We start from the raw sequence: 17638 nt of genomic DNA, 5'->3' as shown, positions 1-17638 counted from the left end.
CAATACACTCTGGGCCTAGACTCCACAACGACATTTTGGCCCGTACTCGAACTTTTCGGTTCTTGAACTAACCTGCATGATCAAATCATCATCTCAGTATAACAACACTACGAACACATGGACTACTCCACGCCACGATTGCCTTTGGTCTAATCAAGTCCTTTCTTTTATTATTCATGTTTTTCTTGTGAATGTTGTGTCTGTGATGCTACTTCAAGTAAGCTTTTCACTTCACCTGTGCACACGTGGACTTGTGTATATGGCAATAAACTTGACTGTGACCTTGTAGTTGGGATAATGTACTGACGCAGATGGAAAGTAGAGCAATGCAAACAAAAGAGACAGGGGAGATCTTAAATAGATATTTTGCATCTCTATTTACTAGGGAGATGGACACGGTATCAATAGAAGTGAGGTAAACATTGGCGATGTTATGGACCATGTTCAGATTACAGAGGAGGGGTTGCTTGCTGTCTTGAGGTACGTTACAGTGGATAAATTCCCAGAGCCTGACAAGGTGTTTCTCATTCCTGTGACAAATAAAGCAAATCTTTCATAAAACATTCTGTTTGGTGCACCATAGTTTCGGAGCTGAACATTTCCAGATTCTATTCCATCAGCCATGTTCTCTCCTCTCTATCATTAACTCACCCTTGAAGCCCTCTTACATCCCCCTCTCTCGTCACAAACCCACGTCATCAACAGACTTGCAATTATGACGCTTGTTCTCTCAAACAACTTGTTGATAGAGGGTAAAATGTTGGCCCAAGCACCAATCCCTGTGGTACTCACATGTCACTGCCTGCCAACTTAAGATGGAACCATTTATTCTGTCTTTTAACCTATCTCCATCTGCACACTCCTGAGTGTTTTCCCTCCCCTCCCCTCTTCTTCTATTCTCCATTCTGACTTCTTACCTCCTCTCCTCACCTGCTTATCACCTCCTTCTTCTCCTTCTCCTGTGGTCCACTTGTATCAGATTCCTTCTTCTTCAGCTCTTTACCTTTTCCACTCACCTGGCTTCACCTATCACCTTCTAGCTAGTCCTCCTTCCCCTCCTTCCACCTTCCTTTCCAGTCCTGAAGAAGGGTCTCATTATTCATTTCCACAGATGCTGCCTGACCTGCTGAGTTTGTGGTGCCATGAAGAGGCATGCTAACTGCTACGCTACAGTGACATCAGCGTTTTGGAGGCACAAGATTCAAGAGTGTTAAATGTCATTTCCAGTACACAAGTGTAAAGGGGAACGAAATAATTGTAACTTCAGATCTGATGCAGCACCAAAAAACCACAATAAGATAAAGACACAATAATAATAAAAACACTATGAGCATAAATATGTAAGATAGGCTATATACATGGATCAATGGTCCGTAGAGTGATGCTGGACTGTACCTAAGGTGATTGAGGCCTTCGTTGGTCAGGGTTGACCATGGATGCTGCATCCTAGCTGTCTTGATACACAAGCCAGGGCAGTACAATATGGAGAGTGAGCTGCTGCCCATGGAGCAAGTTCCCCCTCTCCATGTATCTGATGAACCTGAAAGAACGACAGAGACCGATACAGTTTGGCACCAGCGATGTCGCAGAAGTTGCCAGTCAGCGTTGAACTCAACGTAGGACTGCCTTAGGGACTCCAGATCCGGATTTTTCCTCAGGGTTTACTCCCGAAGCCTTCCCCATGAGTGGGTACAGCCGCAAGCAAGACAGTGGAGGTTTGAGATCAGAGTTCTCCTTCTTCTAAATGGGCTGCCAACCACGGCTGATGAGCACCATTTGCCTGAGCAAATGGTTTAAAAGCACCAGCAAACCGCCTTTGCCCCTTCTCCTGACGGTAGAAATTGTTCCACTGCACTTAGAATCTAAGTCCCACGTGAAGGCCAGGAGCTGGACTTGGTTGTCAGAAGCTCTTTGAGATGCATGTCATTGGGAGCATTTAATAAGTAATGGGAGCATATTGCATAACCACCCCCCAGCTGTGATAACCTTAAGGAACTGACCTCAGATCTGGCAGGAAATAATGAAGCAGTGGTGGTGTGGTAAACCATGTATACCTGTCTGGACACCCCCCCTGCTGACCGCTCCTGTGGCTCCTCCCACAGACCCCGTGTGGTGAACTACATATACCTGTCTGGACACCCCCCCGCTGACTGCTCCTGTGGCTCCTCCCACAGACCCCGTGTGGTGAACTACATATACCTGTCTGGACACCCCCCCTGCTGACTGCTCCTGTGGCTCCTCCCACAGACCCCGTGTGGTGAACTACATATACCTGTCTGGACACACACCCTGCTGACTGCTCCTGTGGCTCCTCCCACAGACCCCGTGTGGTGAACTACATATACCTGTCTGGACACCCCCCCCTGCTGACTGCTCCTGTGGCTCCTCCCACAGACCCCGTATAAAGGCGATTGGAGGCACTGCTCCTCCCTCAGTGTCCAAGATATCGTGGTCACGTTTGCTGCTAATAAAAGCCTATCGTTCCCCTCCCGTCTCCGAGAGTTATTGATGGCGCATCAGGTGGAATTTGTAGGTTTTCTGTAAGGATCTGCAGTCTGTCAAGGAGACAGCAGAGGGCACTCCAGTACTGGGGAACGCCAATTCCCAACTTGGCCTGACCTTCACTTCCATTGGACTAATCAAATAGCTAACTAAACTAATCCCTTCGGCCCACGCCATCTGAGACCTCCCTTTCCATTTAGAATCGTAGAGCCATGGACCACTCCAGCACAGAAACAGGCCCTTCAGCCCATCTAGTCTGTGCCAAACCATTTATCTGCCTAGTCTCATCGAACTGCACCCAGACTGTGGTCCGCCACACTCCTCTCATCCATGTACCTATTGAAATTTCTCTAAAATTTTGAAATTGAACCTGCATCCACCAATTCTGCTGGCAGCTGGCTCCACATTCTCAATATCCTCTGAGTGAAGAAGGATGTCCTCATATTCCCCTTAAACATTTCACCTTTCACCCTTAACCCATGACCTCTAGTTGTAGTCTCAACCAGCCTCAGTGGAAAGAGCCTGCATGCATTTACCCCATCTATACCCCTCATCATTCCCTGGCCACTATCTCCATTCAGAGGGAATTTTAGAGACCATATCCATTACAATTCCTCCTCCTCCTGTAAACAACTGAACTGTCTGCAGCATATCTATATCCTTCCTTGTATCAGGAGAACTGTGAAGGGTGTTCCACTGTCTGTATTTAAAAAAAAACTTACCTCTCACATCCATTCCCACCATACTCTTGTTCAATCACCTTGAAATCATGCCTTCTTGTATTAGCCATTTCTGCCCTGGGGAGGAGTCCCTGGCTGTCCACTCAGCCCAATATCTGCTGATGTTTTTCTTGTGACAGCTGTTAAAGTAACCAGCCCGTGCTTTCCTGCTTCCTGTCCCCTCCCTGTCGTACAAGATGTTGGTGAGACCGTGGTCACGGTGCTGTGTACAGTTTTGATCTCCCTGTTGTAGGAAATACATCATTAAACTGGAGAGAGTGCAGAGAAGATTTACAAGGATGCTGCCAGGACTCGAGGCCCTGTGTTAAAGGGAGATAACAAGTCTCTTCAAACACCTAATGAAAAGCAGCCACTGCAGTGTCTTCTTTGTAATAGCATCAATACGTCGGGCCCAGGACAGATCCTGAGAAATGCTGACAAAGGGCCCAGGACAGAACCTGAGAGATGCTGACACTGGGCCCAGGACAGATCCTGAGAGATGCTGACACTGGGCCCAGGACAGATCCTGAGAGATACTGACACTGGGCCCAGGACAGATCCTGAGAGATGCTGACACTGGGCCCAGGACAGATCCTGAGAGATGCTGACACTGGGCCCAGGACAGATCCTGAGAGATGCTGACAAAGGGCCCAGGACAGATCCTGAGAGATGCTGACACTGGGCCCAGGACAGATCCTGAGAGATGCTCACAAAGGGCCTAGGACAGAACCTGAGAGATGCTGACACTGGGCCCAGGACAGATCCTGAGAGATGCTGACACTGGGCCCAGGACAGATCCTGAGAGATGCTGACAAAGGGCCCAGGACAGATCCTGAGAGATGCTGACAAAGAGCCCAGGACAGATCCTGAGAGATGCTGACAAAGGGCCCAGGACAGATCCTGAGAGATGCTGACAAAGACCCCAGGACAGATCCTGAGAGATGCTGACAAAGGGCCCAGGACAGATCCTGAGAGATGCTGACACTGGGCCCAGGACAGATCCTGAGAGATGCTCACAAAGGGCCCAGGACAGATCCTGAGAGATGCTCACAAAGGGCCCAGGACAGATCCTGAGAGATGCTGACACTGGGCCCAGGACAGATCCTGAGAGATGCTCACAAAGGGCCCAGGACAGATCCTGAGAGATGTTTACACTGGGCCCAGGACAGAACCTGAGAGATGCTGACAAAGGGCCCAGGACAGATCCTGAGAGATGCTGACACTGGGCCCAGGACTGAACCTGAGAGATGCTCACAAAGGGCCCAGGACAGATCCTGAGAGATGCTGACACTGGGCCCAGGACAGATCCTGAGAGATGCTGACAAAGGGCCCAGGACAGATCCTGAGAGATGCTGACAAAGGGCCCAGGACAGATCCTGAGAGATACTGACAAAGGGCCCAGGACCTGAGAGATGCTGACAAAGGGCCCAGGACAGATTCTGAGAGATGCTGACAAAGGGCCCAGGACAGATCCTGAGAGATGCTGACAAAGGGCCCAGGACAGATCCTGAGAGATGCTGACACTGGGCCCAGGACAGATCCTGAGAGATGCTCACAAAGGGCCCAGGACAGATCCTGAGAGATGTTTACACTGGGCCCAGGACAGAACCTGAGAGATGCTGACAAAGGGCCCAGGACTGAACCTGAGAGATGCTGACAAAGGGCCCAGGACAGAACCTGAGAGATGCTGACAAAGGGCCCAGGACAGATCCTGAGAGATGCTGACACTGGGCCCAGGACAGATCCTGAGAGATGCTGACACTGGGCCCAGGACAGAACCTGAGAGATGCTGACACTGGGCCCAGGACAGAACCTGAGAGATGCTGACACTGGGCCCAGGACAGATCCTGAGAGATGCTGACAAAGGGCCCAGGACAGATCCTGAGAGATGCTCACAAAGGGCCCAGGACAGATCCTGAGAGATGTTTACACTGGGCCCAGGACAGAACCTGAGAGATGCTGACAAAGGGCCCAGGACTGAACCTGAGAGATGCTGACAAAGGGCCCAGGACAGAACCTGAGAGATGCTGACAAAGGGCCCAGGACAGATCCTGAGAGATGCTGACACTGGGCCCAGGACAGATCCTGAGAGATGCTGACACTGGGCCCAGGACAGAACCTGAGAGATGCTGACACTGGGCCCAGGACAGAACCTGAGAGATGCTGACACTGGGCCCAGGACAGAACCTGAGAGATGCTGACACTGGGCCCAGGACAGATCCTGAGAGATGCTGACAAAGGGCCCAGGACAGATCCTGAGAGATGCTCACAAAGGGCCCAGGACAGATCCTGAGAGATGCTGACACTGGGCCCAGGACAGATCCTGAGAGATGCTGACAAAGGGCCCAGGACAGATCCTGAGAGATGCTGACAAAGGGCCCAGGACAGATCCTGAGAGATGCTGACAAAGGGCCCAGGACCTGAGAGATGCTGACAAAGGGCCCAGGACAGATCCTGAGAGATACTGACAAAGGGCCCAGGACCTGAGAGATGCTGACAAAGGGCCCAGGACAGATCCTGAGAGATGCTGACAAAGGGCCCAGGACAGATCCTGAGAGATGCTGACAAAGGGCCCAGGACAGATCCTGAGAGATGCTGACACTGGGCCCAGGACAGATCCTGAGAGATGCTCACAAAGGGCCCAGGACAGATCCTGCGAGATGTTTACACTGGGCCCAGGACAGAACCTGAGAGATGCTGACAAAGGGCCCAGGACTGAACCTGAGAGATGCTGACAAAGGGCCCAGGACAGAACCTGAGAGATGCTGACAAAGGGCCCAGGACAGATCCTGAGAGATGCTGACACTGGGCCCAGGACAGATCCTGAGAGATGCTGACACTGGGCCCAGGACAGAACCTGAGAGATGCTGACACTGGGCCCAGGACAGAACCTGAGAGATGCTGACACTGGGCCCAGGACAGATCCTGAGAGATGCTGACAAAGGGCCCAGGACAGATCCTGAGAGATGCTCACAAAGGGCCCAGGACAGATCCTGAGAGATGTTTACACTGGGCCCAGGACAGAACCTGAGAGATGCTGACAAAGGGCCCAGGACTGAACCTGAGAGATGCTGACAAAGGGCCCAGGACAGAACCTGAGAGATGCTGACAAAGGGCCCAGGACAGATCCTGAGAGATGCTGACACTGGGCCCAGGACAGATCCTGAGAGATGCTGACACTGGGCCCAGGACAGAACCTGAGAGATGCTGACACTGGGCCCAGGACAGAACCTGAGAGATGCTGACACTGGGCCCAGGACAGAACCTGAGAGATGCTGACACTGGGCCCAGGACAGATCCTGAGAGATGCTGACAAAGGGCCCAGGACAGATCCTGAGAGATGCTCACAAAGGGCCCAGGACAGATCCTGAGAGATGCTGACACTGGGCCCAGGACAGATCCTGAGAGATGCTGACAAAGGGCCCAGGACAGATCCTGAGAGATGCTGACAAAGGGCCCAGGACAGATCCTGAGAGATGCTGACAAAGGGCCCAGGACCTGAGAGATGCTGACAAAGGGCCCAGGACAGATCCTGAGAGATACTGACAAAGGGCCCAGGACCTGAGAGATGCTGACAAAGGGCCCAGGACAGATCCTGAGAGATGCTGACAAAGGGCCCAGGACAGATCCTGAGAGATGCTGACAAAGGGCCCAGGACAGATCCTGAGAGATGCTGACACTGGGCCCAGGACAGATCCTGAGAGATGCTGACAAAGGGCCCAGGACAGATCCTGAGAGATGCTGACAAAGGGCCCAGGACAGAACCTGAGAGATGCTGACAAAGGGCCCAGGACTGAACCTGAGAGATGCTCACAAAGGGCCCAGGACAGAACCTGAGAGATGCTGACAAAGGGCCCAGGACAGATCCTGAGAGATGCTGACACTGGGCCCAGGACAGAACCTGAGAGATGCTCACAAAGGGCACAGGACAGAACCTGAGAGATGCTGACAAAGGGCCCAGGACAGATCCTGAGAGATGCTGACACTGGGCCCAGGACTGAACCTGAGAGATGCTCACAAAGGGCCCAGGACAGATCCTGAGAGATGCTGACACTGGGCCCAGGACAGATCCTGAGAGATGCTGACAAAGGGCCCAGGACAGATCCTGAGAGATGCTGACAAAGGGCCCAGGACAGATCCTGAGAGATACTGACAAAGGGCCCAGGACCTGAGAGATGCTGACAAAGGGCCCAGGACAGATCCTGAGAGATGCTGACAAAGGGCCCAGGACAGATCCTGAGAGATGCTGACAAAGGGCCCAGGACAGATCCTGAGAGATGCTGACACTGGGCCCAGGACAGATCCTGAGAGATGCTCACAAAGGGCCCAGGACAGATCCTGAGAGATGTTTACACTGGGCCCAGGACAGAACCTGAGAGATGCTGACAAAGGGCCCAGGACTGAACCTGAGAGATGCTGACAAAGGGCCCAGGACAGAACCTGAGAGATGCTGACAAAGGGCCCAGGACAGATCCTGAGAGATGCTGACACTGGGCCCAGGACAGATCCTGAGAGATGCTGACACTGGGCCCAGGACAGAACCTGAGAGATGCTGACACTGGGCCCAGGACAGAACCTGAGAGATGCTGACACTGGGCCCAGGACAGATCCTGAGAGATGCTGACAAAGGGCCCAGGACAGATCCTGAGAGATGCTCACAAAGGGCCCAGGACAGATCCTGAGAGATGTTTACACTGGGCCCAGGACAGAACCTGAGAGATGCTGACAAAGGGCCCAGGACTGAACCTGAGAGATGCTGACAAAGGGCCCAGGACAGAACCTGAGAGATGCTGACAAAGGGCCCAGGACAGAACCTGAGAGATGCTGACACTGGGCCCAGGACAGATCCTGAGAGATGCTGACACTGGGCCCAGGACAGAACCTGAGAGATGCTGACACTGGGCCCAGGACAGAACCTGAGAGATGCTGACACTGGGCCCAGGACAGAACCTGAGAGATGCTGACACTGGGCCCAGGACAGATCCTGAGAGATGCTGACAAAGGGCCCAGGACAGATCCTGAGAGATGCTCACAAAGGGCCCAGGACAGATCCTGAGAGATGCTGACACTGGGCCCAGGACAGATCCTGAGAGATGCTGACAAAGGGCCCAGGACAGATCCTGAGAGATGCTGACAAAGGGCCCAGGACAGATCCTGAGAGATGCTGACAAAGGGCCCAGGACCTGAGAGATGCTGACAAAGGGCCCAGGACAGATCCTGAGAGATACTGACAAAGGGCCCAGGACCTGAGAGATGCTGACAAAGGGCCCAGGACAGATCCTGAGAGATGCTGACAAAGGGCCCAGGACAGATCCTGAGAGATGCTGACAAAGGGCCCAGGACAGATCCTGAGAGATGCTGACACTGGGCCCAGGACAGATCCTGAGAGATGCTGACAAAGGGCCCAGGACAGATCCTGAGAGATGCTGACAAAGGGCCCAGGACAGAACCTGAGAGATGCTGACAAAGGGCCCAGGACTGAACCTGAGAGATGCTCACAAAGGGCCCAGGACAGAACCTGAGAGATGCTGACAAAGGGCCCAGGACAGATCCTGAGAGATGCTGACACTGGGCCCAGGACAGAACCTGAGAGATGCTCACAAAGGGCACAGGACAGAACCTGAGAGATGCTGACAAAGGGCCCAGGACAGATCCTGAGAGATGCTGACACTGGGCCCAGGACTGAACCTGAGAGATGCTCACAAAGGGCCCAGGACAGATCCTGAGAGATGCTGACAAAGGGCCCAGGACAGATCCTGAGAGATGCTGACAAAGGGCCCAGGACAGATCCTGAGAGATGCTGACAAAGGGCCCAGGACCTGAGAGATGCTGACAAAGGGCCCAGGACAGATCCTGAGAGATACTGACAAAGGGCCCAGGACCTGAGAGATGCTGACAAAGGGCCCAGGACAGATCCTGAGAGATGCTGACAAAGGGCCCAGGACAGATCCTGAGAGATGCTGACAAAGGGCCCAGGACAGATCCTGAGAGATGCTGACACTGGGCCCAGGACAGATCCTGAGAGATGCTGACAAAGGGCCCAGGACAGATCCTGAGAGATGCTGACAAAGGGCCCAGGACAGAACCTGAGAGATGCTGACAAAGGGCCCAGGACTGAACCTGAGAGATGCTCACAAAGGGCCCAGGACAGAACCTGAGAGATGCTGACAAAGGGCCCAGGACAGATCCTGAGAGATGCTGACACTGGGCCCAGGACAGAACCTGAGAGATGCTCACAAAGGGCACAGGACAGAACCTGAGAGATGCTGACAAAGGGCCCAGGACAGATCCTGAGAGATGCTGACACTGGGCCCAGGACAGATCCTGAGAGATGCTGACACTGGGCCCAGGACAGATCCTGAGAGATGCTGACAAAGGGCCCAGGACAGAACCTGAGAGATGCTCACAAAGGGCCCAGGACAGAACCTGAGAGATGCTGACAAAGGGCCCAGGACAGATCCTGAGAGATGCTGACACTGGGCCCAGGACTGAACCTGAGAGATGCTCACAAAGGGCCCAGGACAGAACCTGAGAGATGCTGACAAAGGGCCCAGGACAGATCCTGAGAGATGCTGACACTGGGCCCAGGACAGATCCTGAGAGATGCTGACACTGGGCCCAGGACAGATCCTGAGAGATGCTGACACTGGGCCCAGGACAGATCCTGAGAGATGCTGACACTGGGCCCAGGACAGATCCTGAGAGATGCTGACAAAGGGCGCAGGACAGATCCTGAGAGATGCTGACACTGGGCCCAGGACAGAACCTGAGAGATGCTCACAAAGGGCCCAGGACAGATCCTGAGAGATGCTGACAAAGGGCCCAGGACAGATCCTGAGAGATGCTGACACTGGGCCCAGGACAGATCCTGAGAGATGCTGACACTGGGCCCAGGACAGATCCTGAGAGATGCTGACACCCGGGAACATGAAACTGCTTGCCACTGATCGTCAATGAGGACTTGCGTGTGTTCCCTTCATTTCCCCTTCCTGAAGTCCACAATCGAGTCCTTGGTCTTACTGATGTTGATTGTATTGTTGTTCTTGGTTTAGAGAGTATGCATTATGATCAGAGATTAAGGGAGCTAGGGCTTTACTCTTTGAAGAGAAGGAGAATGAGAGGAGACATGATAGAGGTGGACAAGATATTAAGAGGAATAGATAGAGTGGACAGCCAGCACCTCTTCCCCAGGGCACCACTGTTCAATATAAGAGGACATGGCTTTACGGTAAGGGGAGAAGTTCAAGTGGGATATGAGAGGAAGGTTTTTCACTCAGAGAGTGGTTGGTGCGTGGAATGCATTGCCTGAGTCAGTGGTGGAGGCAGATACACTAGTGAAGTTTAAGAGACTACTAGACAGGTATATGGAGGAATTTAAGGTGGGGGGTTATATGGGAGGCAGGGTTTGAGGGTCGGCACAACATGGTGGGCCAAAGGACCTGTAATGTGCTGTACTATTCTATGTTCTATGTTCTCTGTCCTTTTCGAAACATCTAAAGTCTGGCACACTCGGCAGCATTCCTGCCTCTGAGACATCTAAGTCTCTGCAATTGCCAGAGTTCCATGTATTGATCCTTGTTCTAAGTTCATCTGCCTTGTTTATGACTTGCATTAAAAAAGACACATCTCAAACCATCAGGCTGAGTGCGTCTTTGCTCTAACATCTGCCTATCCTTCCCATAATCTCCTTACAAGCTGTCACTACTAGTGCGGCAATCACTCCATCCTCTGCCTTTTCATTTTGGTTCCTATCCCCGTGCAAATCTAGTTTAAACCCTCATCAACAACATTAGCAAATCTCCCTCCAGGATATTGGTTCCCCTCCAGTACAGGTGCAACCCGTCCCACTTGTACAGGTCACCCCCTCCCCAGAAAAGGTTCCAATGATCCAAGAACTTGAAACCCTGTCCCTGCACCATCTCCTCAGCCACTCATTTGTCTGCTCTGTCTTCCTGTTCTGACCTTCCCTAGCTCGTTGCACGAGGAGTAATCCGGAGATTAACCTTTAGGGAATACTGCATGAGGATACCCAAATCCTTTTGCACCACAGAGTTTTGAATGTTCTCCCTATTTGGAAAATAGTCTTTCAGTCCTACTACAAAAGTGCATGATCGTACACTTCTCAACACTGTATCCCACCTGCCACCTCTTTGCCCTGTCTCCTAATCTGTCCAAGTCCTTCTGGAGCCTCTCTGCTTCCTCAGCACTACTTGCCTCTGCACCTATCTTCGTATCGTCTGCAAACTTGGCCACAAAGCCATCAGTTTCATCATCCAGATTGTTGACTACAATGTAAAAAGAATCAGTCCCAGCCCAGACCCCTGTGGAACACCACTAGTCACTGGCAGCCAATCCAGAAAGGACCCCCTTATTCCCACTCTTTGCCTCCTGCCTGTCAGCCAGTGCTCTCTCCATGCTAGTGTCTTTCCTGTGATACCCTGGCTCTCATCTTGTTTAGCAGCATCATGTGCAACAGCTTGTCAAAGAGCTTTCTGGAAATCCAAGTACTCAACATCCACTGATACTCCTTTGTCTATCTTGTACGCACCATCTGGGTGACTCTATCGCGTCCACAGACTTTCCTATCAGTACAGAATCTCTTATCACCGGTGCATTCCTCCTCCGCCCCCTTCCGTTCTGAGCCTCAGAGCCAGAGATCTGCTTGCTGCGGCTCCCCCAGTAGAACCCCTGCCTCCCCAACAGTATCCAACGCTGTACACTTGTTATTGAGGGAATTGATACTCTGAACTGCCTGCTGATTTTCCTTCACCCATCCACCTGCCTCCTCTAACCTAGGGGTGACTACCCCCCCCCCCCCGTAGCTCCTAACTATTACCTCCTCAGTTTCCCTGATGAGTTGAAGGTCGTCGAGTTGCAGCTCGGTGCACCCGATGCTGATGTACTTATCTGGGAGGCTGGCGGTCTCTCAGAAAAATCCCACCTCTCACACGAAGAACAGAACACTGCCCCAGAGCTGTTCTTTCTGCCCTAACTATACACCTACAGACGAAGAATGAGCAAGAAAATAACTTTCCAGATATTTATGTTGCCCACGTCTGTTACTGCTCAAGCCTTTTGAGCTGAAGCCAACAGTCTCCCCACTCTAACTCTGAGCCCACTCCAACAGTGGCCGCTCTGCCTGTCCTTGCCTTCTGGCTAACGAATCCAGAACTCCAATTGGCCGCACCACAAAAGCTGCTACAAAGTGCCTCCTCGTCCTGGGTGAAGACCCCGTCACCTCTGTGGTGAACTACGTATACCCGTCTGGACACCCCCCTGCTGACTGCTCCTGTGGCTCCTCCCACAGACCCCGTGTGGTAAACTACATATACCTGTCTGGACACTCCCCCTGCTGACCGCTCCTGTGGCTCCTCCCACAGACCCCGTGTGGTGAACTACATATACCTGTCTGGACACCCCCCCCTGCTGACTGCTCCTGTGGCTCCTCCCACAGACCCCGTGTGGTGAACTACATATACCTGTCTGGACACCCCCCCTGCTGACCGCTCCTGTGGCTCCTCCCACAGATCCCGTGTGGTGAACTACATATACCTGTCTGGACACCCCCCCTGCTGACTGCTCCTGTGGCTCCTCCCACAGACCCCGTGTGGTGAACTACATATACCTGTCTGGACACCCCCCCTGCTGACCGCTCCTGTGGCTCCTCCCACAGACCCCGTGTGGTGAACTACATATACCTGTCTGGACACCCCCCCTGCTGACTGCTCCTGTGGCTCCTCCCACAGACCCCGTGTGGTGAACTACATATACCTGTCTGGACACGCCCCCTGCTGACTGCTCCTGTGGCTCCTCCCACAGACCCCGTGTGGTGAACTACATATACCTGTCTGGACACCCCCCCTGCTGACTGCTCCTGTGGCTCCTCCCACAGACCCCGTGTGGTGAACTACATATACCTGTCTGGACACCCCCCCTGCTGACTGCTCCTGTGGCTCCTCCCACAGACCCCATGTGGTGAACTACATATACCTGTCTGGACACCCCCCCTGCTGACTGCTCCTGTGGCTCCTCCCACAGACCCCGTGTGGTGAACTACATATACCTGTCTGGACACCCCCCCTGCTGACCGCTCCTGTGGCTCCTCCCACAGACCCCGTGTGGTGAACTACATATACCTGTCTGGACACTCCCCCTGCTGACCACTCCTGTGGCTCCTCCCACAGACCCCGTGTGGTGAACTACGTATACCCGTCTGGACACGCCCCCTGCTGACTGCTCCTGTGGCTCCTCCCACAGACCCCGTGTGGTGAACTACATATACCTGTCTGGACACTCCCCCTGCTGACTGCTCCTGTGGCTCCTCCCACAGACCCCGTGTGGTGAACTACATATACCTGTCTGGACACCCCCCCTGCTGACTGCTCCTGTGGCTCCTCCCACTGACCCCGTGTGGTGAACTACATATACCTGTCTGGACACGCCCCTCTGCTGACTGCTCCTGTGGCTCCTCCCACAGACCCCGTGTGGTGAACTACATATACCTGTCTGGACACGCCCCTCTGCTGACTGCTCCTGTGGCTCCTCCCACAGACCCCGTGTGGTGAACTACATATACCTGTCTGGACATGCCCCTCTGCTGACTGCTCCTGTGGCTCCTCCTACAGACCCTGGTATAAAGGTGATCAAGGCCTGAGCCCGGCCTCTCAGTCTCCAGGATGTAGTATGGTGGTCACTCACTGCTTGTTCCTTCTTCCCGTCAATAAAAGCCAATATCTCACCTTTACGTCTCAGAGAGAGTTATTGATGGTGCATCAGCCTCCGAACTCCGATTGACCACAGTTCTCCGTGTTATATAATTATTCCTGAGAACTCGAGTTGCCAAGTCTTTGACAGTGAATCACAAGTTGTGGAATCAGTTCAGTGAAGTTATCCATGCTGGGTCAGGAGCCTGATGGTTGTAAGGGAGTGATGGAGCCTGATGGGGCCGCATGGGTGGTCAGTATGTGGAGTGATCTGCCGGAGGAAGTGATCAGGGCAAATATATTAACAACATTTGAAAAAACAATCTCGGACAGGTACACGGATAGGAAAGGTTGATAGGGGCTAAACACAGGTGAATGGGGCTTGCAGAGATGGGGTATATTGGTCAGCATGGACTAGTGGGCAGAAGGGTCTGCAACCATCCCCTTGGAATACGACGAGTTTCCGGACGGGGCTGTAGGTGTGTCTAGGGACGGGGAGGGCGGGCTGCGGGGTATATCCGGACGGGGCTGTAGGTGTGTCTAGGGACGGGGAGGTCGGGCTGCAGGGTATATCCGGACGGGGCTGTAGGTGTGTCTAGGGACAGGGAGGGCGGGCTGCGGGGTATACCCGGACGGGGCTGTAGGTGTGTCTAGGGACGGGGAGGGCGGGCTGCGGGGTATATCCGGACGGGGCTGTAGGTGTGTCTAGGGACGGGGAGGGCGGGCTGCGGGGTATATCCGGACGGGGAGGTCGGGCTGCGGGGTATATCCGGACGGGGCTGTAGGTGTGTCTAGGGACGGGGAGGGAGGGCGGGCTGCGGGGTATATCCGGACGGGGCTGTAGGTGTGTCTAGGGACGGGGAGGGCAGGTTGCGGGGTATATCCGGACGGGGCTGTAGGTGTGTCTAGGGACGGGGAGGGACGGCGGGCTGCGGGGTATATCCGGACGGGGCTGTAGGTGTGTCTAGGGACGGGGAGGGCGGGCTGCGGGGTATATCCGGACGGGGCTGTAGGTGTGTCTAGGGACGGGGAGGTCGGGCTGCGGGGTATATCCGGACGGGGAGGTCGGGCTGCGGGGTATATCCGGACGGGGCTGTAGGTGTGTCTAGGGACGGGGAGGGCGGGCTGCGGGGTATATCCGGACGGGGCTGTAGGTGTGTCTAGGGACGGGGAGGGCGGGCTGCGGGGTATATCCGGACGGGGCTGTAGGTGTGTCTAGGGATGGGGAGGGCGGGCTGCGGGGTATATCCGGACAGGGCTGTAGGTGTGTCTAGGGACGGGGAGGGAGGGCGGGCTGCGGGGTATACCCGGACGGGGCTGTAGGTGTGTCTAGGGACGGGGAGGGCGGGCTGCGGGGTATATCCGGACGGGGCTATAGGTGTGTCTAGGGACGGGGAGGGCGGGCTGCGGGGTATATCCGGACGGGGCTGTAGGTGTGTCTAGGGACGGGGAGGGAGAGCGGGCTGCGGGGTATATCCGGACGGGGCTGTAGGTGTGTCTAGGGACGGGGAGGGAGAGCGGGCTGCGGGGTATATCCGGACGGGGCTGTAGGTGTGTCTAGGGACGGGGAGGGAGGGCTGCGGGGTATATCCGGACGGGGCTGTAGGTGTGTCTAGGGACGGGGAGGGAGGGCGGGCTGCGGGGTATATCCGGACGGGGCTGTAGGTGTGTCTAGGGACGGGGAGGGCGGGCTGCGGGGTATATCCGGACGGGGCTGTAGGTGTGTCTAGGGACGGGGAGGGCGGGCTGCGGGGTATATCCGGACGGGGCTGTAGGTGTGTCTAGGGACGGGCTGCGGGGTATATCCGGACGGGGCTGTAGGTGTGTCTAGGGACGGGGAGGGCAGGCTGCGGGGTATATCCGGACGGGGCTATAGGTGTGTCTAGGGACGGGGAGGGCGGGCTGCGGGGTATATCCGGACGGGGCTGTAGGTGTGTCTAGGGACGGGGAGGGAGGGCGGGCTGCGGGGTATATCCGGACGGGGCTATAGGTGTGTCTAGGGACGGGGCTATAGGTGTGTCTAGGGACGGGGAGGGCGGGCGGGCTGCGGGGTATATCCGGACGGGGCTGTAGGTGTGTCTAGGGACGGGGAGGGCGGGCGGGCTGCGGGGTATATCCGGACGGGGCTGTAGGTGTGTCTAGGGACGGGGAGGGCGGGCGGGCTGCGGGGTATATCCGGACGGGGCTGTAGGTGTGTCTAGGGACGGGGAGGGCGGGCGGGCTGCGGGGTATATCCGGACGGGGCTGTAGGTGTGTCTAGGGACGGGGAGGGAGGGCGGGCTGCGGGGTATATCCGGACGGGGCTGTAGGTGTGTCTAGGGACGGGGAGGGCGGGCGGGCTGCGGGGTATATCCGGACGGGGCTGTAGGTGTGTCTAGGGACGGGGAGGGCGGGCTGCGGGGTATATCCGGACGGGGCTGTAGGTGTGTCTAGGGACGGGGAGGGCGGGCTGCGGAGTATATCCGGACGGGGCTGTAGGTGTGTCTAGGGACGGGCTGCGGGGTATATCCGGGGCGGGCCAGGCGGCCACACCCTCTCCTTTCTCTGCCAGCCCGCACCCGCCATGGACGCGTCCACCGGCGGCTTCATCCGCACCGCGCTGGCCCGGCCGACCCCCGGCAGCGACTCCAGCCTCGCCGTGCCGCCCGACGAGCGAATACAGGCCGCTGACAGGAGTCACCGGCTCCGGCAGCAGCTCCGTCTGGCCCTGGCCCGGAGGGAGACGGCGACAGGTGGGCATCCGGGAGGGGCGGCAGGTAACGGGGAGAGAGGGCAGGTGAGCGGGGGGGGCGGGAGAAGAGGTAACCGTGGACAGGTAAGTGGGGGTGGGGAAAGTAGGTAACAGGGGGAGGGAAGAGCGGGTAATTGGGAACAGCTATCCAGATACAGGTAACTAGGGGAGGGGAGAGGGGAACAGGTAACCGGGGACTGGTAATCAGAGGGGGGAGGGAGAACAGGTAACTGGGGGAGGGGACAGTAGGTAACCAGGGCAGAAGAGGGGAGAGCAGGTAACCGGGGGACCGATAAGTGGGGAGGGGAGGACAGGTAATTGGGGGAGGGCAGGTAATTGGGGGAGGGCAGAGGAGAGCCAGTAACCATGGAAAGGGAGGGTAGGTAACTGGGGAAGGGGAGGTCAGGCAACCGGGCACTAGTACCTGGTGGAGAGGAGATCCTGTAATGGGAACAGCAGGTAATGGGGCAGACGAAGCGGGTCACTGGGGAGGAGAGTGGAGGGTAGGTAACCAGGGAAGGGAGAGCAGGTAATTGGAGAATGAAAGAGTCTATAATGGGGCGGGGAGAGCAGGTAACCCAGTGGATGGAAGGGGAGAGCAAGTAGCCCATGACTAAACCTGAGGGAGTCGGGTCCCAGAACTGGTCAGTAGGTAACAGGGTGCAGATAACTAGAACATGCAACTGAGGGGGGTAGGGAGGGAAAGGGAGGATAGGTAACTGGAGGCAGGTAACATGTGAGAGGAAGGGACAGCAGGTAACCAGATGAGAGTCAGATCCTTGGACACATCATCAAGACAGTAGGAGCAGGTAATGGGGGATGAGTGGACAGATTAACAGGTAACCTGCTTAAGAGCAGACAGGTACCCTGCAAATAGATGGTCAGGTAACTGTCAAACAGGTGGTGGTGGTTTAGACAGGTGGGTAGTTAACCCTGGGGCAGGCGCAGGTAGATAACTAGGGGAGGTGTGGACATGTATCCTG

General features: G+C 55.2%; 1 protein-coding gene and 1 long non-coding RNA gene across 4 annotated transcripts in view; one reads left to right on the top strand and one right to left on the bottom strand.

Moving 5' to 3' along the window:
- Positions 1 to 479: 479 nt before the first annotated feature.
- On the bottom strand, positions 480 to 16590 carry LOC132398730 (uncharacterized). Its single transcript, XR_009513776.1, has 3 exons — positions 16483 to 16590; positions 13961 to 14195; positions 480 to 530 (listed from the first exon to the last, which is right to left on the bottom strand). It is a non-coding gene; the product is annotated as an uncharacterized LOC132398730 (long non-coding RNA).
- Positions 16450 to 17638, top strand: part of LOC132398728 (plakophilin-2-like) — a 60847-nt gene continuing 59658 nt past the window's right edge. For all 3 annotated transcript variants that reach the window (XM_059978570.1, XM_059978568.1, XM_059978569.1), the window contains exon 1: positions 16450 to 16656. In XM_059978570.1, the coding sequence (XP_059834553.1) occupies positions 16488 to 16656 (169 nt within the window). In that variant the 5' untranslated portion in view covers positions 16450 to 16487. The remainder of the gene's footprint in view (positions 16657 to 17638) is intronic.

Source organism: Hypanus sabinus, chromosome 8 (genome assembly GCF_030144855.1).
Source record: "Hypanus sabinus isolate sHypSab1 chromosome 8, sHypSab1.hap1, whole genome shotgun sequence".
In the NCBI taxonomy this organism is placed as follows: Eukaryota; Metazoa; Chordata; class Chondrichthyes; order Myliobatiformes; family Dasyatidae; genus Hypanus; species Hypanus sabinus.
This window is presented reverse-complemented; position numbering and strand designations above follow the sequence as displayed.